This window comes from Siniperca chuatsi, linkage group LG17 (genome assembly GCF_020085105.1).
Source record: "Siniperca chuatsi isolate FFG_IHB_CAS linkage group LG17, ASM2008510v1, whole genome shotgun sequence".
Taxonomy (NCBI): Eukaryota; Metazoa; Chordata; class Actinopteri; order Centrarchiformes; family Sinipercidae; genus Siniperca; species Siniperca chuatsi.
Window position 1 is genome coordinate 25,258,159 of NC_058058.1, and position 27,633 is coordinate 25,285,791.

The following is a 27,633-nucleotide window of genomic DNA, read 5'->3' on the forward strand; positions in this document are numbered from 1 at the left end:
CTGGTTTGCTGTCCATGGCAAGTGAGATTTAGAATAATACCACAAACGTTTTTGGCACCATGTCAGCATAAAGGGCGGGAGAGAGAGAGAGAGAGACCAAGGTCCCTGAGAAGCTATGCAAGTCACTCTACCACAGCAGTCCAGAGAAACCTCAGAGGACTGTGGTGAGCTTTACTGTAGGAGGGACACAAACAGCAGCCCATGAGGCCACCTGCTGCTGGCGTCTGGTGCTACAGCCATCCACATTAGTGCTGCTGCAGGGTGTCTGCAGGGCCTTGAAAAGCCTGATCAAGTCTTGAGACAAATTAGCTGGGGAGCCCCAAAATCAGCAAAAGGCAGTAAAAAGGCTATCAATGAGTAAAAATATGACTGAATACATCAATAAATAATCCTGTTAAAATTGTTGAAATTCTTAAACATGCTGAGGATATTAAGTAATGTTGCATGCGTAAAATAGGAAATAGCTAAATTATTTAATGTGTGCTGAGACCAAAAAAATAGGAAAACTAAGTAAAATTAGGTAGTAAAAGATAAATAGAAGAGTAAAATAAATAAAGTTTGAATTTATTTAATCAAGTGCTTGGAGGAAGGAAAGAAAAAATAAAGAGCTTATCTCTTTTTTACCAACTAATTGAGGTTTAAGGGAAAAGTATAAAGTGTTCTATTGCTTTGCATACTTAATTTGAATTAACTTAATAACTTACTGATGTAGTCTTCACTGATATTTCTGACTTGTCTGATAACATTTTACCTTTTGTTGTACTTAAATTGTCCCAACATTTATAAAGCAAAGGAAACTACACCAGTGTTCCCTTTTGTTGCAAGGATAAACCATCTCATTTCACTACTGAATATACACTACATAATATAAACATATGGCCTATATATAAGACCATATACTGTATATGACTTTCTTTAGACCAGGAAATGAGACAATGAAACACAGTATCCACATCATGCATGTTGTTAATTTTCACATTTGTATTCTTCATAGTCTCGCATTATCTCTTTTTTGTATGTATTGCCATTATGTTGACTTTCTCTTCTATTTCATGCTGCATATATTTAACTTTTCTGTATAACACATTTTAAGTTTTACCGCCAAATAAAGTTGTCTAGATAATCTGCTTATCTGCTTGTGTTTGTTGCCCTGTTGGACCTATTTTTAGCAATGTCGCCACGTTCCGAGCTCTCAGCTTCACTTGGGTGAAAACAGTGTTGTTATAACCAATAAAACAGATGGCCACAGCTTTGAAAATAAAAAAACAGGTTGTTATAAATTGTAGTTTTTCTTTAATATGTTGATATAATGAAATTGTCAGCTGCATTGTTAAATATCATTTGCTGCGTTGTCTGTTTTTCTTTGCTGTATTGATAATCCCTACAGGGATCCATTCCGTTCACGTGTTGCAATGTTATAATCGCTCCATGTTATCGTATCTAAACTGCTCTGTTTGTCTCTTCTTACAGTGGAAAACGGAGAGCACTGCGATTTTACAATCCTCCGGAACATGCTCATCAGGTGAGCAAAAGCACATCATCACCTCTTCAGTACCGGACAGTCATGCAGGGCTAAGTATCAGTGCCTAATGCCTCACATGACCCTGTGGGAAATGAATCCCTGTGTCTATAGTATTTTCCCATTGACTCCAATAAAGTTTAAAATAAAGACTAGAATTACGAGTCTCTCAATGAGATGATGTCTGTCTACGAGCCAGCACCACGCCAGGTTATAGCTTAGCTTCACCTGTGCAGGTTTGATGGAGATACAATGAAAGTCCAATTTTCAATGCAGTTGTTAAGGAGTGACCTGAAGAGTTCTGCTCAGGAGTGGATGTTACTGAAAATGTAGCAAAGCACATTATTTGTGTTAAAGCAAAAGTATTGATAGAAAAAACAAGTTCTCAAAAAGCTAATTGGTACTTAGTGGAAGTAAATGTGCTGTTTTACTTTACTCTTGTTGTTGTTTTCCAGGACCCACATGCAGGACCTGAAGGATGTGACAAACAATGTTCACTATGAAAACTACCGTAGCAGGAAACTTGCTGCCGTCACCTACAACGGTGTGGACAACAATAAGAACAAGGGACAGCTAACCAAGTAAGATCATCTGTACAGTATGCACAGAACTGTGGTGCTCATGTTGCTGAGATGAACGTAAATAGTGTGAACTGACAGGATAATGTTGCTGGTTTTATCAGGACCCTCTGAGCAGCTCAGTCACTGTAATTATGCAGGGCGCTACAGTTCAGGGGTCAAAGTCTGTGGCAACTGACCTGCAGATTCAAGTTGGCAAGCTGTCACTTAAGCAGTCCAAACCTTTAAACCCATTCCTGGCCCAAAACTAGCCAGCACTAACCCCCACTAACTGGCTCCCAGTATCCCCTGTGTCTAATCTGACAGAACTAACTGAGGCACCACCTGACTCCTAATCCACCGGCTGCAGCTGTCAGTAATCACCAGCACATTCTCACAAGCTAATGCATGGTTTATGGCAGCATGCTAAGTGTCTGTGCGTTTGTTTGTTTTTAGACCTGAGACGGATGATGGCATGTAAGTGTTACTTCACTTCTTCAAAACCTCTCTAAAGAATGCATTTTCACTCCTATCTCTGTCCATTTTCATTTTCCCAGTCTCATAGGATTTTCTTTTCTTTTGTTTTTTTTTTTCACCTGCAACTTCGCTTAATTTTCATTAATCTGACTACAGGGCAGTCAGTGGGGATAACCCTCTTGAAAAAAGGCACAGTGGTTTTGAACTTAATGCTAATGTTAGAAATGATATTTACTGTGTTCACTAATTATAGAACTAAACACAAAGCGAGGCTGATGGGAATGTCATTCTTTGTAGATCAACTGACATTTCATGCCAGAGTCTGATAAGGTTCATTTGTTTTTGTGAAACTGTGAACGGTGCTGCCATTAGCCCTCACCGCTACACAGCTAATGTGAACAAATTTAGCTAGCTAACTTGCCAAAAGGCTAATTGAGCGTCAATAACAATGTAAAAGATGCTTTTACTACCCTCTATTAACATATCAGGCAAGTTTTACATTGACAAACAGGATGATATCAGCAACTGTTACCCAAGAGCTAAGGACCTCCAATATGGCTGCAGGACTTTTCAGATTTAGGGTTTCTTTGCTCATAACGCCTGTTCTCCTGACGAGCCTCTGTTCCCTCCCAGCTCCAACCCAAGCCCGACCTTTCCTCCTCCCCTCATCCTGCAGTCAGAAAGAGCTTTATAAGTGGGATGGGGGCACATTTCTGCTTACCACTGACAAGTAATGTTCACCTGGGATGTCGCTGCCACTGTGTGCAGTCTGTATGAACACTGGCTTGTGTCTCCAGGAGTCCTCTAGCCCAGATGGAGGAGGAGCGACGGGAGCATGTGTCCAAGATGAAGAAGATGGAACAAGAAATGGAACAAGTGTTTGAGATGAAGGTCAAAGAGAAGCTCCAGAAGCTCAGGGACTCTGAGGCTGAGGTAAACTAATGAGGGCGTTTTTTGGGGTTTTTTTTGTATGTTTATTAGTTTGTGTTCCTTTGTAAATGCTTTGTCAACCTCTGACTGCACCTCCGCGTCCCTGCAGCTCCAGCGGCGCCACGAGCAAATGAAAAAGAACCTGGAGGCCCAGCACAAAGAACTGGAAGAGAAACGTCGCCAACATGAGGAGGAGAAGGCCAGCTGGGAGGCCCAGCAGAGGATTGTGGAACAGCACAAACTAGACGCCTCCAGGTAAACGCACCATCACACATGATGATCAGTAATGGTTTATAGGGTTGAAGAGAAGGATCTACAGGCTTAATGCGACTGTAGACTTAAGCTTAACTTGCACCTTGAGGCTGAGCAGTGCTTACTGATAACCTCAACTACACACTGAGTATCAAGAGCCAGAAAACACACAAAAGGTGGGGGGAAAATACAAAAATGAAAAGTATGATTTAATTGTCTGTAATAAATCAGTAATTTATAAATTTAAACTAATGTTAGCAAGCAATACAGGGCTTCAATAGCCATTACAATAGGGAGTAATAAGACAGCTGCTTAGAGCAGAAGTTCTCAGGAACTTGTCTTATTACTGCAGTGTGGGCAAGTACAAAGCACTTACTGCACCAGATGTGATATAGAAGATAACCTGGTTATTCATATCCCTGCATGATTTCTCCGGGTTACCAGTCATCTGTGCAGGAGGGTCTTTGAGGCCTCCACGTTACACAGTTTCTGTGAGGTTCGGGTATTAGACTTTCACACATTTTATGATCCAATATTTATTTCAATTTTATTTTTGACTTTTTTCCTTCAATATAAAACTTGCAATATAATACAATATAATATATATAATATAATATCCATGGAGTGTCAGTGTGCATCTGTTGCAGAAGGTCAGGACAGGTTTTAGACAGACACTCCGCATGAACAAAATACTCAAGTTGTCAATCAACAGCAGCACTTTAGAGGTGTGGTTCTCCTGCAAAATGTTACTGAAATAGACGCGCACAGTATCCGTATCCCAGATGATTACATGATTCTTACACAGCGGTGTGAGCAAATGAACCGCAGGGTCTCAACACTGACTGTCCTACAGAGTCAGCCTGTAGTCGTCTCTCAGTATCAGGTGTTTAGTGTGAGCAGTGGGGTTTTTAGTTTAACAATATAATGCAGGTAGTGGACTGGCGAGACAGAGACTTCTAAAAGTAGATTGTGTCTGAAATTAATTTCAAAATATTTCCTCCTCTTCTTGGACGCCCCTCCAGCTGGTGGCTCCCAAGGTGACCTCCTAGCTTGCCTTTGTCTAAAAACATCCCTGTACTGCACCTTTAAAATCAGTTTAAGGTCATCTAATAATCAGAAATCCCTTTGTGGTCATCCACCACTGGTCTTACTGTGAAAGCACCACTCGCTGTACTCTCAAATGTAATGTGTGGATGCAGGTGTTATGACATGAGACATGCAAATCCACACTGTGCTAGGATAGTTGTTGAGTTTTGTTCAACTTTTTCTCCTTCTGATGTCTCAGCACATTGGTTGTGGTCAAGATTTCTCCCCAGGCTTTGATTTGGTCTGCATCCATAAAAGGAAACGCTGTGATGATGACACTTCAGGGATGGAAAGAGCACTAGAATATTGTACTCAAGTTCAAGTACTGTTACTTTAAAGACATTTTACTCAAGTAAAAGTACTTGTGTAAAAAGTGGATCAGTTAAATTGTACTCTGAGTAAACATTACTATGTTACATTTTTAAAAAGGGAAAGGGGGCGGGTGAAGAAAAAAGGTGAATGAAGATATATGATACTGCTGTTAAATTTAAGAAAACCTTTAGGCTACAAAATGAATTGCATTAAATGTCAACGTGTACACTAGTGGAACAGCATCCCGCCACGGATCCCTGATGTCCAAATCAACAATAAACTCCATTTCTATAGACGGCACTTTAAAGCCTGTGCATCCAACTGATTATCGATTACAAATATACAGGTGGTTATAGAATGAAAGCAATCACTGAGGCAGGGACCAGTGAAAACAGAAATTGTTTGTGACATCATTAAGGATGAGGTATAAGATGGCAATTTGCCAACAAGGACTTTGTAGATAAATAAGCATCAGTGGTTATTACATCTCTGACAGGGAAGGTCAAACAACTTCATCATATAGAATTTGTGGTGAATGTTGCAATTATCCCGAGTGATGAACCTAAGGGCGGAATTACGAATGAAATCTGAGACAGCAGCATGCCGATACACAGTATAGCTTCTTTCAGTGTGTGATGGTTATTTCACATTGGTCTCATGTCTGAAGAAGCACCTGACACACTTTTACATAAAAGTCCCGACCTCAATCAGACTAGGTTGAAGCTAGTAACATTTCCGTATCACATTTGAAATCAGCGCCACATGCTGTCAAATGAATGTAAAGGCCGCAGCAGCAGCACATCTCGTTCTGCCCTCTAAGATGTAATACATTTATATCTCGATCTTCATTCATTCTTCTCATGTCAGATCCGTCTGTATAATTTTTTTTTGAATGCTTTTCTGTCCTCTTGTTTTTACAGGACCTTGGAAAAGAACAAAAAGAAGAAGATATTTTAATAACTCTGGAGGACATTCCTGATGTTACGGTATATATTTTTTTTGCCAACCTGCCAGCCTTGATTGTCAGAACATCTGTCGATCAACGACATCCGCTGTTTGACCATATTACTGTGTAATAATCATGTGAAAGCCAGGGGGCAGTATAGTCTGGACTCTGAATTTAACCAATCGCTCTGCTCATCCTCACGTTCCTCCTTAAAGAACTGTTATTATCTCTGTATTGATTCAGTGTACAGTCCTGGTTTGGGTCACTGCTCACAAAAACAAGTATATTCACATAGAAAACACAACTGGTATTCTTCCTTTATGACAAACTGGAGGGCAGACTTCAGAGTTCAGTCATTCTTTCCTCTTTTCTTCTTCTACTTTGGGAATGTTGGATGCTGCACTGCTCTGTGCTGCATTCTTTTAATGCCAAAAAAACAAACAAAGAGGTCGGCCTTTCACTTCCTGCACCTTGGCAGACAGAGTCAGGCTGAAGCTTACCTCAAGCACCACAGTTTTTTTTTTTATATATATATATATATATATGTATGTATCTTTCGGGTTCACTTATTTAGGTATCACATTTAATTTCCCAAGATGTTATGCTCTTCCATCTCCTGTAATGTAAATTGTATAACCATGAACAGCTGTGTTTGACTTCTGTCATGTGTAACATTTTCTTACTTTTTGTTCATTTTTTTTTTTCTTTTTGTATTGGCCCTGGCATAGAATATGTGTTCATTTTGTTTCCAGTATCATAGCCGGCATTTTCCAACCCTGCTCTTGGAAACCAAACATGTTTTCCTGACTTCACTCACGCTGAGTGTAACAATGTAAAGAAACAAGAAACTGCTCTTGAAGTGCTTTTACGTGAATTTATTTGAACTTCTTGTGTAGATTCTATATAAAAATGTTTTCCAATAGAATCAAATCTTTCCAGGGGCAGGATGTGGAAAGCTGGTGTTGAATGTTGGTGGATGGGAAAGCTGGAGCGGAGATGCTTCAGTCCAACAGCAGCCAACTCAATAACTGTACCAAGCTGGCTTTCTTTACATCACATTTAGCACTGTTGGTGGACTGCATCTGTATTTTGTAATGTCTTGTTTTTTATTGTACAAAGTCACATAATAAAATTGTGATGGGAAAAAACAACAGATGGTCTTGGTCACATAATGTATATTTTCGAACATTTAGTTAGTGTTGAACATGTTATTCTAAACCTATGGGCATTAATGTGCTGCTATGACAGCCTCCACTCTTCTGGGCTCAAGCTTTCCAGATGTTGGAACCTGGCTGCAGGGATTTGCTCTCATAGAGCATTAGTGAGGTCCATCACTGATGTTGGAGGATAAGGCCTGGCTCAGTCAGCGTTCCAGTTAATCTCAAAGGTGTTGGATGGGGTTGAGGTCTGGGATGTAGGCCAGTCAAGGTCTTCCACACCAAACTGGGCATACCATTTGGGATGAAACAGGAAAGGGCCTTCCTCACAAAGTTTCAAGTACACCATTTTCTAAAATAGTATTGTTGCTGTATAGTAGCATTAAGATTTCCCCTTTATTGGAAACAAGGGTGCAAACAATCTCCCAGTTCCAAACTACATACTAATTCTAAGCAGGTTTAAAATGCTGTGTTCACACTGGAAAAGTGGCAAAATAAAGTAAACTCAGAACTATCAGTATGCATTCTAGAAAAACACTGTGAGTGTGCTGTTGGTGTACACTAATCTCCGACAATGCAGTGCACAAAGGTCTTGCTCACAGCTGGAAAAAATTCAAACCAGAAACCCCTCAAAAACAAAAAATAACTATTAGATGTTTGGAAAAACATTGCTGTTAGTATGAAACAGTAAAGTATTTTGGGCTCTTGTGTAGTATGGCACTGGAATGCGGCATGAGAAAATCAGCCCCAGACCAAAAGTGTGTGGACTGGGATGCCCATAGACTTTTAGCCATAACATGTAAGAAGGGAGCAGTTAGTTGTTAGAAGCACTGAAGGTTTCTTGAAGTGTTCAAGAATGCAACCGAGAGAGAACTATAAGATCTTTTGGCATTAAAAAATGCAACTTTTTTTCTTCATTTCTCGGGTTCAAAGTGAAGAGTTCTGAAGTTTGCGTTGAGATCTTAATGATGTTTAATTCCAGCAGGTGGCAGCACGAGACAGCACTGAACTTCCGCTTGTGACAAATTCAGGGACTTTCCATGCCTTTGATCAGCCTTATCAGTGTCTGTAACCTTTAACCATGACCCAGCTGTTTTTGTCTTGATGTACTTAAAACCCTAATTGTGCTTAGTAATGGATTCACTGTCCGCTTGTGTTGTCATAGCCTTTCACCTACTGAAAAGATCTTCCTTTCTAACCTCCTGCATACTGTCATTCTGCCTAAACAAGTCAGATTAGAGACTTTATCAGGAACAGTGCATGTCACTGAGGTGATAGCTGCCAGCATGGCATTGATGACAGAAGGTTTTAGTGTAAAGTAAGCTCATTTTATTTGATTATTTATGGTTAATTTCTTGAGAATTAAGGTGGAGGGGTTAGTGATAGAATTCATTCAAGGGGTTCTAGGGACTGTTGAGGGTATTCCAGGGGTCCTTGAGGGCCTACTATAGGATTCTAGAGATATTGAGGAGGTCCTTCTGAGGGTCACAGGGCAATTTAAGAATGTTCTGGGGGATCATAAGAGGATTCAGGGGTTCTTGAGGTGGTTCCTTGTGAGGGTAACAGGGTATTTTTGAAGGAACTCCCTGAGTTCTTGTGGGAGTTCTGGGGCCTCTTAAGGGACTCAAGAGATTCTTGACAGATTTTATATGACTTTGAGGGGTTTCAGGGATTCTTGAGGAGGTCCTTAAGGAGGTTCTAAGGGGTGCTGAAGGAGTAGTAGGAGTACTTTGGGAGGTGTTCAGGGCTCATAAAGAGGGTTCTAGGGTCTATGAGAGTATTCCAGGTGCTCTTAAAAGGTTTTTGACTGGAGTCCTTGAGGTGATTCTTCAGGTCTTGTCACAGGGGTAATGGGAGATTCTTGATGGAGCCCCTTGAACTCTTGTGGGAGTTCTAGGGGCTTGTAAGGGGGCTCTAGAAGTTCACAAGTTCTTAAGGGCTAAATTCTTGTGGAGGTTTGGAGTCACTGAAAAGATTCCATCAAGTTAGTTCTAAGGGGTTTTGAAATGGTTCTCTGGGTTCTTTTGTGGGAGTCAGGCCTCCTTAGGAGGGCTCTGGGATTGATGACAGGATTCCAGGTGCACTTAATAAGATTACAGGGGTTCTTGACAGGAATCTGTGTGAATCTTGAGGTTTTCCAGGGATTCTTGAGGATGTTTCAGGAGTCACTAAAGAAATTTCAAGGCTCCTTAAGGGGGTTCTAAGGGGTTTTGAAGGGATTCTAGTGGTTCTTAAGGGGGCTCTTGAGTTCTTGAGGGTTTCCAGGAATTATTAAGGAGGTTTCAGGTGTCACTGAGAAGATTCCAGCAGTCCTTAAGGGTTTTTCAGGTGACCTTAAAAGATACCAGGGGTATTGGGAGCGGTTTCAAATGTACATAAAATAAACTTCAACTAATTTTTCTAGACCTGACCTTACTTCTTAAGAGCACCAATTATTACTGTTTGTGGACACCTGCTCCTGTTATATCATGGATTGCAGAAGCTAATCATATTTTGAAAGCCAACCAAAAGGCTACAACATGAGGACTAAACCAAAACATTGCATAATATCCTCAATGTCACCTTACAAAACATTGTGACTGATATTGCTCATCATCAATATCTGTCAGTATCTTGCTATTCTTGCCAAAAGATTAGAGGTATTAAGTTTTTCCCCCACTATGTTATCCTTGTGGGGATGGGAAATTTTTACTACATTGAGACCATTCTGGGACACTCCATGCTGAAACCTATTTCACAGGAATTGTGTTGCTAGGAAAAAGCTTGGGTCCAGGTTTACTTCCTGTCCACTGTTGACTTTAGCAAGCACTACCACAGGAGATGAGTGTAGGCCCATTTAGTGAGGTCTACCCACAGACAGCCAATATATTGATTCAGTTCAATTTTATTTTATTTATATAGCGGCAATTCATAACATAAGTTATCTCATTGCACTACATTCGTATAGAGCAGGTCTAGACTGTACTCTTTATAATATTATTTACGGAGACCCAACAAATCCCACTATGAGCAAGCACTTGGCAACAGTGGCAAGGAAAAACTTCCTTTAAGAGGCAGAACCAGACTCAGGGTGGGCAGCCATCCGCCACTGCCTGTTGGGTTGAGAGAGAGAGAGCCATTTGACCTTTTTTTTTTATCAGTTCCACAATACAGTATTCAATTTTTAAAAAAAATCAGTATTTGCTCCATTTATTGATGTAACCTTAAATTTATCTTTCCCTCTGACCTATTCAAACAAAAGCTGGACCCTTTGAACTCTTGTTGCGTGGAGTATAAAGCACACACACTGCTGCACTGCAGCATCACACCACAGCCTTCCCAGGCTGACAACTAGTCTGCTTTGGCCTCTCCTCTTGCTGATTGGCCAGCTGTACCCTTGGGTCACCCAGGTGAAGACACCCTCAGCCAATTACAGAGGTGTTTACTAAAGCCCCATGTGTCAGCCCACATGACAAGACAGGAACTGCTCACAAATCTTATTCTACCTAAGGCCCCAGAAAGACAGGGACCAACACTGGCTGCATTACAAGGATGTACTGGGGAGTGAATAACTCACAATACCTCCCTGTTCGTTCATTGTGCCTTACCTTCACCATTGCTACCAAATTCTCCACCTTATCAGGTGGATCAGAGTTGGTTCATGTTTTGTTAATTGCTGATCTGACATTGACCTGATTCATCGAGAGCTGCAGTGTTTCTGGGTTAGCTCCAGCCCTGGGCAAAATGATAAGACGATAGGAAATGTGTCACTGAGTCCGTCATTTTTATACACTTCAGAAAATGTATGTTATTCAGGTAGTAAGGCAACAGCAAGGGGAACAGGAGAATATTCAGCCAGTTTGTTTAATTCCAGTGCCAATGCTTAGCATATTGCGCTGATATTTAAACCTATTCTTCTTGTCTAACAAGAACAATCGTTTTGACCATTTTCATGCTAAAACATCTCCAACTCCAAATTGTCTCACTTTTATTGAGTGTAAAAGTCTCTTATCAGCATGTAGACATTACATTTCTTCTTTAAAACATATTAGTCCTGCTGCTGCATGCATATTACAACATATAATAGTGACAATAATTACCAGGCCGGACTAAAAATAAGGGCATGTTACCTTTAAATAAAATGTAAAATTGATCCCACTTTAAAGATTAACAAGACTAAGATTATAGTGGCTCTATGAGGCTGTACTTGTGCTTTAAGATAAATGCAAATGTTGGCATGGCAATAGGCTGATGACAATGCTAACATACTAATGTTTAGCAGGTTATGTTCATGTTCACCATGTTAGTTCAGCATGTCAGCATGCTAACATTTACTAATTAGCACTAAACACAAAGTACAGCTGAGGTTGATGGGAATATCTATACTTTTGCAGGTTTTTGGTCGTAAACTAGTATTGGACAAATAAAGAGTTTGACCTGATAAGTCAGGGGAACACCAAAGTTATTACAATTCATCCTGCGGGGAGCATCTGGGGGCTATCCATCCAACAGTTGTCATTTCACCCAAAACCACAAATGTCAAACCCATGGTGGTGTTATAGGAAAAATCAGAACCACCAACGTCATTAGGATTCATCCTCTGGCGACCATGAATGTTAACACAAAATCTCATGGCAGTCCATCCAGTATTTGAAATATTTAAGTCTGGGCCAAAGTGGTAAACCGACTGACCGACTAACATTGCCATCCCTAGAGCCACACCGCTAGTGTGGCTAAAAATGTAAAGCCACATTAACAGCCCCTAAATGCTGCCACCATACTGTAGGAATGTTTTTGACAAAATTGTGGACTGTGTTGACGGACTGAAAAGGATACAGATGATTTTGTTATTCGTTGAGCCTTACCAGTAAAAAATCCATAACAATCAACAATCTGCCAGTTGTTCTGTATATAACTGGAAGCGTTGTGACTGTTGTTGACACTAGAGGAAAGGCCTAGTGGCCCTTGACCATGATCCGTACAAACCATGATATGAACGAAGATATGATCACGCTCATTTGTTTTTATGATTTCAAACCACAAGCATACATTTATTCTACAGGGAAGTTGTCAGTTGTTAAAGTCCATTTATCAAGCTAATTTCCACCACCTTGAGTTCTTTGTACACTGACCAAACAACAACACACACAGAGCACAAAACAAGAACGCACCAGCAGGGACATTTATTTAATGGGCAATACAAACTTACTGACCAACATCTGATCTTCTCTGGCCTCGGTCCATAGACTAACACAAGTCTTCACTTACCAGGTCGATTGACAAGAACAAAAGCCATGGGGAAATACCATCACAGAACATGAATCCAAATCCACCAATCTAAATCCTCATAACTGATTTGGATGTGGATCAGACTCGAGAATCATTCCTCTTTTCCATTTGCCCATTTTAGGGATGTTGATGCCTTTAGTTTGGAGTCCTTTCTTGGATTATTTTATTGGATCTTACCTGTGCTTGAGATCTGCTTTATCCATGTTGCATAAGAGCTGAGGTCAAGCAGAGGTGGCCATGTCCAGTATTTATACCATGGGCCATCCTGGCTGTAAATAGAGCTGTGATATGCACAGTGGCTTATTCTTACACTACTAGATGATGCTGGCATACAGCTGACTATCTGCACCACACTCTCTGTGAGGGCCAGAGATCCATGTCACTGATTACTAATTGAACATTACACCCATTTGATAAAGTAAACAGAGTGCCATGTGACAGAATTTCCATTTGTACGACATCATCTTTCATACACAAGTGTCTGAAGAAACAGTGATGATCACAATCAATTAAACAGTTTTCAAATTAAACTAGTCCTCATTTTTGTTTGGACTTCCTGGAACCCTCTCAAGAACCCACGTGAGTGTATCAAGAACCGCTGGAACCTTACCAAGGGCCCCAGAACGCTAAGGACTCCTAGAAAACCCCAGCATCAAACCACTTAAGAATCCCAGGAAGCATCTCAAGGATCCCTGTAGCAGCCCCTACCCCTACAAGCTCATGGAACCCTCATAAGGACCCGTGAGACCCCTACAACAATCCCTAGAACCCCCTTTATTACTCTTTAGAGTCCTGTCAAAGACACTGTAAACCTCTCAAGGACCTCCCAAAACCCAGTTACATTTCTGGAAAGAGTCAATAGAACAACTAAAGAACCTCTGGAGCTGAGCCTCATTTAAGATCACAAATTCTCTGAGCTCCTTCAAGAACTCCCTCAGTTACCTGTGATCCTCCCAAACCACTTAAGAACCCATGGAACCCTTTCAAACCCTATGGAATTATCTTGTAGGCCCTGGAACCCACTCAAGAACTGAAAGAATTAAACTAGTCCTCATTATGGCTAGGAATCCCTAGATCTCTCTCAAGAACCCCTGCAAGCATATCAAGGAGCTCCCAAAAGCCCATAGAAACCAATCAAAAATCCCCAAGAACCCACTTATGGACAATTGTAATCCTCCTCTATGTGCTCTTCAAGAACCCCTGTAATTTTCTTAAGGACCCCTGATACCGCCACTAGAAACCTTAAAACCCCTACTCATTGCTGATACAATTCAAGAGCCCATATAATCACTCAAAAACCTCTGGGGCTCCATCAAGAACTCAAGGAGCTCCTTCAGGTAATCCCCTGTTTCCCTTTGATCTTTACAAGACCCCTGGAACCCCTGCGACCCCCACAAGAATTCTTAGAAATCCTTTTAAATTACCTCCCAAAACCCCTCTCACATCATTGGAGCCCCTCAAGAGTCTATAGAACAACTCAAGAACCTTGGGAGTCCCGTTGCCTTTGTGATCTCACAGGGACCCATAGAACCCTTTCGCGAACTTGTGGAATCCTTTCAAGAACCTATGGAACTCTTTCAATCTTCTTGTGGGCCCTAGAATATTCTTAAGGACCCCTAAACACTCTAAAGAACTATTGGAACCCCCTCAAGAACTCCTGGTGGTCTCTGAATCCCCCTTTGAAAATTGCTGGTGTGGCATATTTACAATAACAATTAATACATTAGGATGAAATAATGCACTCTCAGCACTGAAATCAACAATGGTGCACATATTCATTAGTCCCAGAGTGGGTGCATATATAACTGTCCCTTTGTGACTGTGTTTCTTATTTCCATTTGGAAAGAATACATTTAAAGCTATTGTATTGTTGACCAGAAAAGAAAGAATCATCCTATTTATGAATGAGGAGCTTTTTAACACCATTGCAGAAGAGAGAAAGCATAAGATCAATGGATAATCACAGGCTTTGTTGATAAACAAGGAAACCAAAGCATGTGTCTTATCTGAAATTATAATGCTATGCTAATTCAATCAGGCAGGATCCCAGCAGAAGGAGCCACATGATAATTACATCCTTCCATTGATGAAGGCCACAGTCAAACACTGAATGCTATGACCATCTGTATTTTTATAAAAACAACATCCTTGAAAGTTCCTACAAACCAAGACCTTGAACCCAAGAAAATCTTTGATATAGCTAACATGCACCACATATCAACATGAATTCCCTTCTGCCTAACCCTTACCAAAATCATGATTTTAATTTGCAGAATAATGGGTGGGTGACAGGAGAAACTGCATGTTACAACTTGTCTGTCAGTCCTACTTCCTTTAAAACGAAAGGTTAATACAGAATGTAATAATTTGCTAAAATATTTTTTTAAATGCAAATAATTAATATTTTAAAACCTTGTTATCCTGGTTTACTGTAGACATGCTTTTTGTTTCTACATCAGAAGACCAGGCATCAAAATTAAACAATCACTTATTAACCAAAATTAAAACCAAATATAAATTTGGATAAAGCCTTTATAAAAATTTGCATGTATGTAATCAGCTCCTCTTCCCCAGCTACAGAAAACATTTTGTTGTCATGCCTGGAGCCACACCTCCCGTTGCTGATGATGGAGGAAGCATTAAACCACACATGACAGAAGAGGAGAGTGTTTGGTTTCAAGATAAAAGTCGGATTGACACGATTTTTTTTTTTTTTTAGCTGTGGGGACTAAACAGCTCCAGGCACCAAAATACATTTTATGGAGACATCATATTTACATGAAAACACAGTTTTTAAATTTTTTTTAAATTTTCTTTATTAAAGGTTATATCAATAAAATTTTTATGTAGACAAATATTTAAAAAATGATAATACATACACAGAGCTTTTAGAAAGGTGTGGAATAAAAGTATAATTTTTCCTTGAAAAAATTATTTTATTGTGAATTAATCATTTTAAACATTTTGACGGGTCCAAAATGAATGTTTTGTTTATCTCTGTGTAAGATGTCTGATGTTTGGTTCCTGCTTCTAACATGTCTTGTGAGCCAATAGTATAACGAGGTTGGTGTCACGTGGTATAGTTTCCACTTAGTGTGGAAAAAACGAAGGCCGACGTTAGCACATATTAGCTATCTTAGCTCAATAGTCCGAACAGTAATGACCCATAAAACTACAGTTCTGCATATTTAAACAAAATAAACAACATCTACTGACAGTCATAGTCCTTAAAACCTTAAGTAATGTGTTGTCACCGGTTATATTGTCAAAAGTAGAAAAATAACAGTGTCAATCCCTGAGCTACATTAGCATTAGTGACGGTTGAGGGGCTTTGAGGGGCCAGGGTCCAACATAACCGCTGGCCCGGGGCCAGTACAAGTTTATGCAGGGTGAGTTGATTGTGGCCAAATGCTCCGCTTATGAAAAGACGGTCGCTCTTCTTTAAGAACGGAGTGGACTTTTTATCCCAATATATTACCAGTGTGGCATGTCGAAGGTAAATTATAGTTCTGATCTACTGTGACTCTGCTCATTATAGTGTTTAGACCCAAAACGTGTCTGTTATTGAGGGTCATCTCATATAGCAGTCTAACGTTACCGCCGAGGGTACTTGTGGCTAGCTAGCCATGTAGCCAGCTGCGTTGAGCTCAACATCTACAGTACACACGTTAAGATAAAAATCTGAAAATTCTGACATGATCATACAGTCGTCCTTTCATCACTTGATATGACTGAGTTTGAGTCTCACTTCACTCAACTACGAAATATGCAGGTTGTGCAACGAACCACTGGACTGGAATGGAAGGGGGAGGGGGAGTGCGTCATCTAGTGGCTGGCTGTTATCAATGTTATCAATAGCACCTTTAAAGAATTGATTAACACTAGACTGGTTGTCTTGTGTCAATCCAAGGGAAATGTCAAAATGTGCATGATAAATTGGAAAAAAAAGAATAAATACATAAATATATTAAGAATGTTATTTTTTTCATTTATTGTAGGAATAGACCAAATGTATAGAAATAAATTTGGAAATAAGTAAATGTGGAAATAAATAACAGTCAATAAATATAAAAAAAAATACAGAAATATTTAATATTCTTTATTTATTCCCCATATAGTCATTCATTCAAATTAATATGCACATCTAATTAGGCTATATTTATTTATGTCCCGTGTCCTTCTTGGGATCCCATAGTTTATGAGAAGACTAAACCTATATTGAATGTAATGCAGCTGATTATATTTGGCCTGACAATGCACATGTATGTATTTATTTAAACTGGCTAGCATGCTTCACATTCTTACTTAGGCTACTTTTATTTTGAAGCCTAAGAGGGTTCCGGTACTTGCCTGTCTGAACCCGCGTGACTTGACGCACGCTGGGAGCAACGGTTTGTATTGATTGAGCGCTGGCGTCTCCCTGTCAGAAGAGAGTGCGCGTGCGGAGCTCGACCTGCGGCCAGTCACACAGCACACTGTTGGAGGGCAAAGTTTATAGCGGAGCCTGTGGATCCAGCTCTTGTCTCCCACAGAGGGACACGCAGACGGGCTTCAGCTGACCGGAGAGCAGTGAGACGCTGAGCCGGTGTGCGGGATACATGCAGCATGTAGCCAGGACTGAGGACAACTGCTGTGTGGTGCGTATGTCTAATATCAAATTCAATGAACCATTCTAATGACAGGAAGAAGGCTTGTATCTCTCTGTGTGCACGGCAGTGTAAATCTGTGTAACTGTCGCCTCTCCGGTCTCCATGGTGCTTGTGTTTCAGCTCCGCGGCCCACCGCCTGCTCCCGTCCGCTGCACTGATCCGAGCCGACCCGCCGGAGCCATGGGTGGGAGTCTGGGCTGCCACCGCTCCATCCCCAAGGACCCCACAGACTTCAGCTGCGGCAAGCGCAAATTCAGCGCTGCGTGTAACTTCGGCCACATTCTGGTGAACCAGGAGCGGCTCAACATCAACACAGCCACCGAGGAGGAGCTCATGACTCTACCGGGAGTCAACCGCACTGTCGCGCAGAACATCGTGGAATACCGGGACTGCATCGGGGGGTTTAAAAAGGTGGAGGACCTGGCTCTGGTCAGCGGGATCGGGGCCACCAAACTGGAGGTGATCAAACTGGAAATATGTGTCTCCAGCAGGACGAGTTCGTCCCAGCACTCCCCGTCCTCCCTGCGCAAAGATCTGGATCACCAGTCCTGCACCGGGATGAACATCAACGCTGCCACCCCGGCACAGCTCATGAGCATCCGAGGCATCACGGAGAAGATAGCCAAGAACATCGTGGCGTACCGGGCGGACCACGGCCCGTTCAAAAGCATCGAGGACTTGGTGAGGGTCAACCACATCAACAGCTCCCTTCTAGACAAAATCCGCTTCCAAGTGTTCGTGGAGCGCTCCAGGGCGCCGTCCACCAACACCAATGGGGGGCTGACGTGCACCACCAAGTCCCACCCCAGCCCGACTTCATTCAGTCTAATGAGCGACGATCTGGACCTCCCGCCCGGAGGACCGACCCAGATCATCTCCGTGCGGCCCAACGTGGAGCCCCCGCCCGGCCTGCGGGACGGGAAGCCCGTGGTGCGTCTGGCCACCTGGAGCCTGCAGGGCTGCTCCTGCGATAAGGCCCACAACCCGGGGGTCAAAGAGGTGGTGTGCATGACCCTGCTGGAGAATGAGTGAGTAAACCTGCTTACCTGCAGGCCTGATCGTCCATGTGTGACTGGTGAACATGGATTTATTTAATTAGGGATGTTTTTCTTGTTCCTTTAAGGAACTGAGAAGAGTTTCAGGTCCACCAAAACCGTCTGGCTGGGATTTATTATTTTATGACAACAGCTGAGTAACAATGTTAAACATCAAATCTGTAAACTTAAAAAAACATATTTTACCACACATATTAAAACCGTAGTTTTTTCATTGTCAGTATTGGCCACAGAATCAACAAATGATATTTCTGAAATGTGGTGATTGTAGACCAACAGTGCTAGTGCAGAGTTTTGGAGTCGGTGCTGATTAAATTCCATATGGATTGAGAAGTTTTATCTCAAAGTGTGGCTTAAATCTGGCCGTAAACATTTGGAACCACAGAGATACTTTAGAGCGTGTTCCCAGTAGAAGGATCCTCCTAAACTGGGCATGAACTTGAAAAACCTCAGATTCCCAGGGGCCCAGAGAGGTTCGCTGCATGTCAGTTGGTTTTGGTCATTTGATTCATTCCAGATTTGTTGACCACTAAAGCACAACATAACCTGAAGATCCTGGGTTAGTTAATAAAAAAAAACTAAAAAAAACACCTTGAAATTGAAGGTTAAACTAAAGTTGAAGTTACTGGAAGAAAGAAAATTAAGTAACCTTTTTAAATATGTTTAAAAAAACAGTTAAAACACCCCCCCCACACACACACACACACACACACACACACACACACACAAAACAAAAACTGAATACATATTAGTTCATAATTGGGGCCCCACATTTATTTTACTTTGAGTTTGATGCAACATCTCAGATTCTTTGATTCGCAGCATTGTTGTGTAGGCGACCAGTCAAAATGACCGCATTCTTTTGCCCCGAGTGCAACATTTGTGCAGGTGGCAGGAAAATAGGCCTCTGTGAATCCAGGTTAATCTGCCCAGATAAACTCTGAGATTAGTGTTGCAGCGTCAGTCAATGAGTAACGAGATTAATTCAGTGGGATTCTACATGTATTTGCTGACAACAAGCTGCTCAGCTCACCTTGTCTAAAAGCTGTATTAGCTCGGGCCTGAGATGGCTCAGCATGGAATGACAAACGGGATATTTACTATGTTCTGCTCACATGACTGCTCAGATGCTCCCCATGTTCTTCAGTTATTCGTTGTCCATAATACACACTTCTTGAGCAGGGTGTGACCAGACTTTCTCAGTGCCTGTTGGTACCAGGTTACACTGGCTGGGTTTGCCAGATGAAGTGCCTGGAGCTGGGTGGAGGGAGGGGAGGGAGGGGCCATTCCTGCAGTACATGTTCTTACATCTGAAACTGTCGCTGCCAGTAAAATTAGTATCCTCTGCAATGCAGCCATCATATCATCCACCCTAGGTCCTAAACATTCTGTTCTCTGTGAATGGAGAGGCCGCCATACCAAACTCCGTTTGAAAATCGGTCATTTTATTGTTACTTTGCTTAAAAGAAAACACACGTACTTCACTGAACATGACTAAAGACCTCTGTCGAATCGTCTGCCTCTGTTCATCAGTTCATCATCACTTCATTTTCTAAGACACCAAGTAGACCTTATTGTCATTTCAATTTCTATACCTGTGTTTCAAACAATCCTGACAGCCTGAACTGTCATGGGCTGTAGAAAACAGTGCCAAAAATGTATAAAAATTTGATGCTACTGAAATCTAAGATCTTAACAATTCAAGTCTTATTGGTCATGTTCTGCAAGGTGTCAGAGTCGGCTCAGGTCTTTTTGGCTCCCTAAGCAGCATGTGATTCTTCTTAGGGCCCCATTCTGCAACAGATCAAATCATCAGCTGGCATCAAGTTAGCTAGGTAGCTACAAGTAACAGGTCTGTTGTCTGGTCATGACATCCGTCCTGTTCTACTATGAAGCTTTTCTGGAGAAGTGCCATTTTTGTCATTCATGGGAGATATTGCATATTTAGTACACTTTATCATTATTCTTGTCCTTTCCTTTTTTTTCTTCTTCCGAGAGCAAAAAAATATCAGCAACCATAACCCTAGCAAGATCAAAGAGTTTCCCCTCGGGGATCAATAAAGTATTGCTGATTCTGATCTAACAAGACAGCGCCAGGTGCAGTTTTTAAATCTGACATTTGCATTTGCGTTTCGAGCATATGACAGTATTGTTCAAATAGATTCACAGCAGTGTGAAACTGGTTGGCTTTCTTTGTTTCTCCACTCTGTTCTTTGGAGTAAAAATATGTTTAATGCAGCCACAGAACGTAGATGCATGTTGACATCCAGGTAGCTGTTGGTTAGTCTTTGTGGTGTGTTGCAACTGTAACAGACATGAGGCAACAAGAGGTGGTATGAGGCAACCTAAACAAAGTGCTTGTCAGATCTCCAAATAGTGTCTAAAACCTCTTTTCCGACGGCGCGATCGTGACGACTTTTGTAGCTTTCCCAAGCAGGCGATTCAACCACGCCCCATGCCCACTTTATGCAGCGGTTGCTCAGGTGTGGGGAGGTGTGATAGCGACGCACACCTTCACACAGTCTCTTCTCGAAATCATTCGCAGTGTTGCACTTGCTTGTACACATGAAAAGGGATGGAAGTAGTTGTGTGAACAATGGGGGGAAAAAAAGAGAGCTTGAGAAAGAAGTTCAGACCCCGACTCCTTCCATGCCTCCACACACCTGGCCAGTCTTTGCATTAGGTGGCCGTAATTAACGCGTTGCCTGCGTTATTAAGCCGTCCATAAAGACCACGCCCAGTGCAAACTGCCTTAGGTGAAGCCTGGAGCCTCACATGACGGATCCATTTGAACAGGGAGCGTCTGTCGTGTTTTGATTAGAGCTGTCTGATTACCTTTAGCGCTATCTTAGATCTAACTCCATATCTGCCTACCCTTCCTCTCCTACCAGACCCACCCACTGTCTTATAAATCTCCACCACTTCCCTCACTCATGCCTCCCACTTCCTGTGTTCCCAAGCCACGGGTAACAGCCCTAATGGTGATATTGTAGGGATCATTGTTATGGAGGAGGAGGAGGAGGCTGTAGGGGAGATACGGTGTGTTTGCACAGTGCTCGGGCTCCGCTCTGTGAGCAATCACAAGATCCAGGCTGAGTTTACACACTTCCTGGCTTTCCTCCAGGCACAAGCAGAGAACTACTAGAGTTCAATGAACTCCAGCTTACCAAAGGTTACGCAGCAAACTGCGCTCAGCCACCACAGCCTCCCGGGCCTGCTGATGTTAGTATTCAGCCAGCCATTAGTCAGCCTCACACGCTGGGCTGAAGGGAAGTGAAAGCGCCACCACTAGTCCTTAACAGCAGGGTTAATATGGATCGAGGTGTAGATGTGAGCTCACAGAGACTCACTTGATTCAGAGCAAATGTGGCGGCAGTTTGTAGGAGGACTTTTCTGTTTCTGGAGTGTTCCGTGTGCTTCATCAATCTGTGGTTCTTTTCTTGTGTCACAGAGAAGAATTTGGCTGCCTCAGCTTTAAAAAATTCACATGGCCTACTGTGCAACTTCCAAGCTGCATGAAGCAAGAATCCTTTTGCAACAAACAGCATCCATCCTCTCTGTCCATGAGAGGACGTCCCCACAGTGTGACAGCTTCTATTCATCCGATTTCCCATGCCACCTACCTGACACTTTACTGCACACAGGAAGTAAAGAATCAAAACATGAAATTGAGTTACAGGGCAGCAGTGAGGAAGTGATCTGTCCAAAGAACGCTGGGCTCAGCAACATGAGATCTTTTGTCATCTCTTTGATTTCCTTTTGTATAAATCATTATGGTTGAGCCAGGCCTGTACACATGAGCGCAGTGTGCAGTTCACTGACATGACTTTTGTAATGGCTCTGAACAAGTAATGTTCCAAGTCATGTATGAGCGTTAAGTACGGAGCTGGAGGCGGGACATGGTTAGCTTATCTAACAGAAAGAATGGAAGCAGGGGATGATGGCTAGCCTTCCTCTGTCTAAACTTAAAAAGCAGGTTTGTTGTATCTGGACTGAAACAGAAATGTAAAAATGACAATTTGAGGTTTTAGGGGGAGTCACCTGCTGGAACAAGTTCTTGGTGAACAGCCGGTGCAGTGACAGTGCACAACATCCCAAAGTCGTGTTGTCACAGTGAGGTTGCCGGGTATGGCACCACTGCGCCTGTTCAGAGAACAAAAGCTCGAAGCTATAGCATCTCCGGCTGTACCCTGCACTGACGGACTCTCAGCCCACCACAGAACTTCCCCTAGCACCATAAAATGTTGTTTTTACGTTTTGCTTTCTGTACAGATTAACCAAATGAGATACAACATGTTGCAGTCAATGGAAAGTTGCGATTAGAGTGAGAGATCCCCATGTATACCTGGCCTTTGTGAATCCGCTTCATAAACACACAGAGAGGAGTGGGAAAAGGAGAGCGATCTGGAGTTTCTGGTGAAGTCTAAGTTCAGTCAGAAGCTGAGCTGAACACAAACGCAGTCGGCACAGTCCGGCTTCACAGCTGGTGTCTGGAAACCGGTACAAGGCAAAATCCAAAAGCATTTAAAATGATTTCTGTAAAACGTCTCTTTGGAAAGCTTTAGGAGCCTCGCACTGCTTGGCCCAATAAAAGCGGGGTTTTTTACCGTGAGTGCAAAGTTAGCATAATTCATAGTTAGAATGGCCGCAGTTATGAGAACAAATATACCAGAATTTTCTTTAAGCCCAGGAAAACAAAAAATGAAACTGCAATCAATAATACTAGCTTTTGTTCAAATTAAGCCCCTGGCAAAGTTTCAGTTACCGCTCGTGACTGTGCATAATTGATTTCTCCCCATTGAAGCAAGAGAAATGAGATTTGTATTTAGATCGTGTTGGTGGAACGTCACCGTCACTTTCCTGACCTGAACAAGCGGAACCTCGAAGCCACAACGTTTGCATCACAATGCCAGGCCACAGGGTCTGTTTTCTGGCTGACATCACACACAGAGTGGAGGGTTCCCACTAAAAGCTAGCTGTAGCTTCTCAGAACAGCACAGAAAGAAAAAGGAAGAGACACTAGACAGAGATCTACATCCTCATCGAGTTAGCCAAAGCAGTCTCTTGTGGTTTCTTTGGATTTGTGTTTGTGAAGAGAAGAAAACCTTTACAATGCACGCACTGTCCTGCCTTTCTCATTTCATATCTCCGCCATTCCTTCATGTCGTAAGCAGGGGTGGCTAACAGATGATAGCCCAACCTGCTATGTTTACACTGCAGCCATTAAAGCCAATTATATGATAATGAGTTGCTGGTGATATTCCTGGTGTTTGAGTGACAGGTGAACAGACGGCAGCTGCTGTCGCCGCTCTCTTGTTAATTATATTATCGTCTGGTCAGATCTGTTGCCGCTCCTTGTTTAGCTTATCATTCCTGAGAACTACAAGCTTATAAAACCACAAGAGAGAGTCTATGAATGACTGCATTTACACAGAGCATTTCATTCCATTCAAATTCAGAATCATAACCCATTTATCGTATTTATTTTGCACAGTTTCGCCCACTTGAGTTTCAGTCCAACTGAAATTAAATTGCATGTTTTTTCTGCTGTAGAATATATGTGTATATACAGAATATGTGTGTGCATATACAGTATGTATATATGTATGGAAGCAGGGAGGAACTTTATACGAAGCTTGGCACTTAAAGCCCAGACAGGAGAGTGATATCGATCCTCTTATCTCACTCTTGGAAAGAAAGCAAATAAGTGAATTTCCCCAAATGTTGAACTACATCTTTTAACTTTGGGGGAAAAAAACTAGCACTAAGAATGCTGCTGGCATGCCATCATGGCCATTATTCATTAACCATGATCTCACTTGTTTACAGTAATTACACCAGTTCATTTGAAACCAGGATTGGTCAAACAATTCTACACAAAGCACCTTCCATTCTTTGATTTACAGTAAAATACATCTTATGCCACTCCCAGACTTTGGAAGTGACAGACCCTGTGTGCATCTATGCTTACTGTACATGCGTGAGGTTGCAAATCCGCCTGTTGACGGCAAAGTACACAAGCCCAGTGCAGCTGTTGAGATGATGTACCCAAGTCTGTGGTCTGTACAGTAGGCCTGGATTATGAGATAGGCAGGCACAGTGTTTGGCAGCAGCATCACACACCCCATTTTAATCCCTTCACAGACTGATAGAACTATCAGAAACACACACATAAACAGGCTGGGTGGTCACAGTTTCAGTGATGCTAGGGCATAGTATTTGGATCTCACTGAGACAGCGTGATTCACTAAAGGAGTGATGTTGAGACCAGCATGGGAGCTGAGGTCATGAGGACGGGGCGCTGCAGAGGAGGTCTGTGCTGAGCTGACGCGGGGTGTTGGGTGCTCATGTGGAAATTTCCATTGGCGCAGCATTTTCTTGTGGGTGGACAGTGAGTTAGGGGCATTGCCCAGCAAGCCCTGCCAGCCAGGAGCCACTCGGGCCAATGCAGTGCTCCCAAGCCTGCTTCTTTTGCTAAACAAAGCTGATTTGGGCTTGTTTGTCTCCTGCAGCAGCAAATCAAACTGGCTTACTGCGGCCACTAGTAAGCTAAATGCAACTCCACTTTAATCAGGGGGATTTAAACACAACATTACCTTTTCAAAGTGCTGGAGAGAGTGAGGAGAATGATGGGTCGCTGGAAAATACAAAGATTGCTAAACTGAATCACTGATGTGAACAGAGATGTGTGTTCCAAACACTCATATTTTAGTCAAAATGTGGCTAAAGAAACAGCTTCCGTTTGTCGCTAGCACAGTTAGCTGTCAGCGCGTGTCATTTGCAATAAAAGGTATTGTCGTTGTTTCTGGGGTGGAGCTTTACTGTTCTAATACTGACGGGAAGATGGTCTGTCTCCCAGCTCATGGTTTTGCTTTCATATTGCTTTTATTTGTTTGTTTTCACGTGTTAATTTTGCGTGAAATCATATCAAAATGCCATGAAGTAAATTCAAAATTCCCTAGTGGTTAAAGCTGCATTAATTGAATTTTGACCAGAAAAACATCAGAACGCGCTGACAGACACACAGCTACCACCATAATACTAGCTAATATAATTGTTATGGCTAACATGTTAGCCTCCTCACTCATCCAGCAGACACAGAGCAGCATTAGCGTTCATTTGGAGTCGTGTTTGTGTCCACCTGATGAGTGAAAGTCCAATATTCACTCCTTTTATATCTGGTTTGGTCTCCACCAGCTCCTGAAACATATGTGGCTGGGTTTTTTTTAGCTGCTAAATGCTCCACTGTGGTTACCTGCTGGTCTCTAACACTGTCTGTCTGCTGTTAGGCGTAGTGTACAGTGGGTGTATCACTGAAAACAGCTGCCTGCTGCTGGAAACCAGGTGGATGAGAGCGCTAAGAGAGTAAATGTGCCATAAAACCAAAACAATGACCTAAAACAGGCTAAAAGTCTCTGTAGAGCTGCCAAGTTAGATGGCATTTCTCTGCTGGTTCATCACTGTGAGCGACCCTTCACATTAACTTACACAGCATAGCTTGATTAAGTGTCAAAAATGTTGATTAATGCAGGTAAAAACATGGACATGAAACACTGACAGAATTAATTATACTTGCATTAAAAAGTGTAAACTTGTAAGTTGACCTGCAGACAAACCTGCATACGTGCAAGACCTGCAGGTCAGGAGCAGCTACTGTAATCTGTAAAGTTAAAAAGCAAAAACTAATGTAAATGGGATTTTACTTGCAGGCACTGTGTTTTTTCAAACGTATAGATGGGCAAATCTGAGAAATGTAGTTTGTAATAAAGAATATATTTGATATATTTAATCTTTTGCATGTCATTAGAGACATTTTCCACCATTCTAACTGTATAAATAAATCAAGTTATGCACAATAATGTCAAATACATGCTTTTACAACATTTTTATAATGTAAATTTGCAAAATACCTGTTCACAGCAAGTTGCACTGCACACACTGATTTTGCTTTTTAACTTAAGTGATTGCTGTAGATGTTTGCAAGTCAAGATGGAACCACACATACAGTACATTATGGTGCAAGTGCAACACATTTTGCCCCTGATTTATGTATCTTCATAGCTCTTTATTTGCGAAAAGTTGATCTGTTGGACATAAAAGGTTTTCACCTGACATCGACCGGTAGAGCCGGTAGAAGAACCGTTTCTTCCTCACATGAAAACCTCTCAAAACCAAAGTGAAAACACCAGAAGTGCATTTATCATCACTGTCAGCACCCCATCAGGCTGTGTGCTCTTTAAATGCGTCTGCTGCTGGGGAACGCAGCCTGGAGCCCTTTCCTCATTCAGGGCTAGAAAATCCTCCGAGGCGTTTATTTATGTTCAAGGTCAGCTCCACTGCTGCCGCTCGTCACTTCTGATTATGCAACCTTGTGTCTGCCCTCAGATTTGCCTTAATCTGACAAATGCTGAAGCAGACACTGTTTTGCTCCATCTTGTTCTGTTTGTGTCTGCACAGCAGCGGTAGATACGGGGCCCAGAAACTCACCGCATTGGCAACGGGCTCTGTTGTCACGGTGACACTGAAGGATTAGACTCGATGTCACGGACTGCGTCTGCAACCTTTGCTTGTACATTTGCACTCGCGCGTGCCTGTGCTTATTTTCATTTCTTCTTATGTATTATTTGCGTCAGGATTACATTCTATAGACACAGCAAATTCTTTTGCCCTCTGAAGGCCTCAAAGTGCATCAAAGCACTGGCTGCATCGCTGACTCAGCATTGTCCCTCATGTCCTGATGACATGGCTGGACCTCAGGTCAGCTCAGGGTGTGCTGGGGCTGAATCCCTGCCAGTGGAAACGGGGGGATCGGGATCCTAGCCGGCGGGAGTGAAGCAGGGTTTCTGTGAGAGTTTCTTTCATTGTGCGGCGTGATCACACCTACAGAGGGAAGGGGCATTGTCTCTGTGACTGCAGGCCTGTTTGTTCTGCAAACAGGATCTGTGGACTCGCTGATCGCCAAGGCGACAAAGTTTCTGCTTGTGATCTCAGACTGTTAGTGTTATGTAACGTGAGGCTGTATAGTCGGGTGGGGCGGGAGGAGTTTTAATGGTATTGTTATGTAAAGAGTTGCTGTACCTTTTGCTGTGGGCATGACATGGCTTTGGCTTTTTCGGCCGCTGTTTCTGGATACTGCAGATGATCTAGTCTGAATGTGTTTTAGGCCCGCGTTACGATCTGAAACCATAGACACATGTTGGTTGTTGGATGTTTAATGGGATACAACAAGTAAATGATGACATGTTTTTACCCAAAAGGTCAAAGATCAACTTCACTGCGACATCATAATGTCCTTTTGGCCAGTATTCAACACCATAACTCAGGAACAGGAGGGGAGATTGTGACCAGATTTCACAGTTGGTCGGAACCTGTATAGGTGACACTTTTGACTCAAAGGTCAAAGGTCACTGTGACATCTAAATAGG

General features: G+C 42.2%; 2 protein-coding genes across 4 annotated transcripts in view; both read left to right on the plus strand.

Annotated features, from left to right (window-relative positions):
• LOC122864114 (septin-7) overlaps positions 1-7,230 on the plus strand; it is a 42,947-nt gene extending 35,717 nt beyond the window's left edge. The window contains exons 10-15 of one of the 2 annotated variants that reach the window (XM_044171220.1): positions 1,471-1,522; positions 1,975-2,100; positions 2,533-2,553; positions 3,351-3,486; positions 3,593-3,738; positions 6,054-7,230. In XM_044171220.1, the coding sequence (XP_044027155.1) occupies positions 1,471-1,522; positions 1,975-2,100; positions 2,533-2,553; positions 3,351-3,486; positions 3,593-3,738; positions 6,054-6,090 (518 nt within the window). In that variant the 3' untranslated portion in view covers positions 6,091-7,230. The remainder of the gene's footprint in view (positions 1-1,470; positions 1,523-1,974; positions 2,101-2,532; positions 2,554-3,350; positions 3,487-3,592; positions 3,739-6,053) is intronic. The other variant, XM_044171221.1, reaches the window with a different exon arrangement.
• A 9,653-nt stretch (positions 7,231-16,883) lies between these two features.
• eepd1 (endonuclease/exonuclease/phosphatase family domain containing 1) overlaps positions 16,884-27,633 on the plus strand; it is a 29,547-nt gene continuing 18,797 nt past the window's right edge. Inside the window, exons 1-2 of one of the 2 annotated variants that reach the window (XM_044171222.1) lie at positions 16,884-17,141; positions 17,274-18,181. In XM_044171222.1, the coding sequence (XP_044027157.1) occupies positions 17,103-17,141; positions 17,274-18,181 (947 nt within the window). In that variant the 5' untranslated portion in view covers positions 16,884-17,102. The remainder of the gene's footprint in view (positions 17,142-17,273; positions 18,182-27,633) is intronic. The other variant, XM_044171223.1, reaches the window with a different exon arrangement.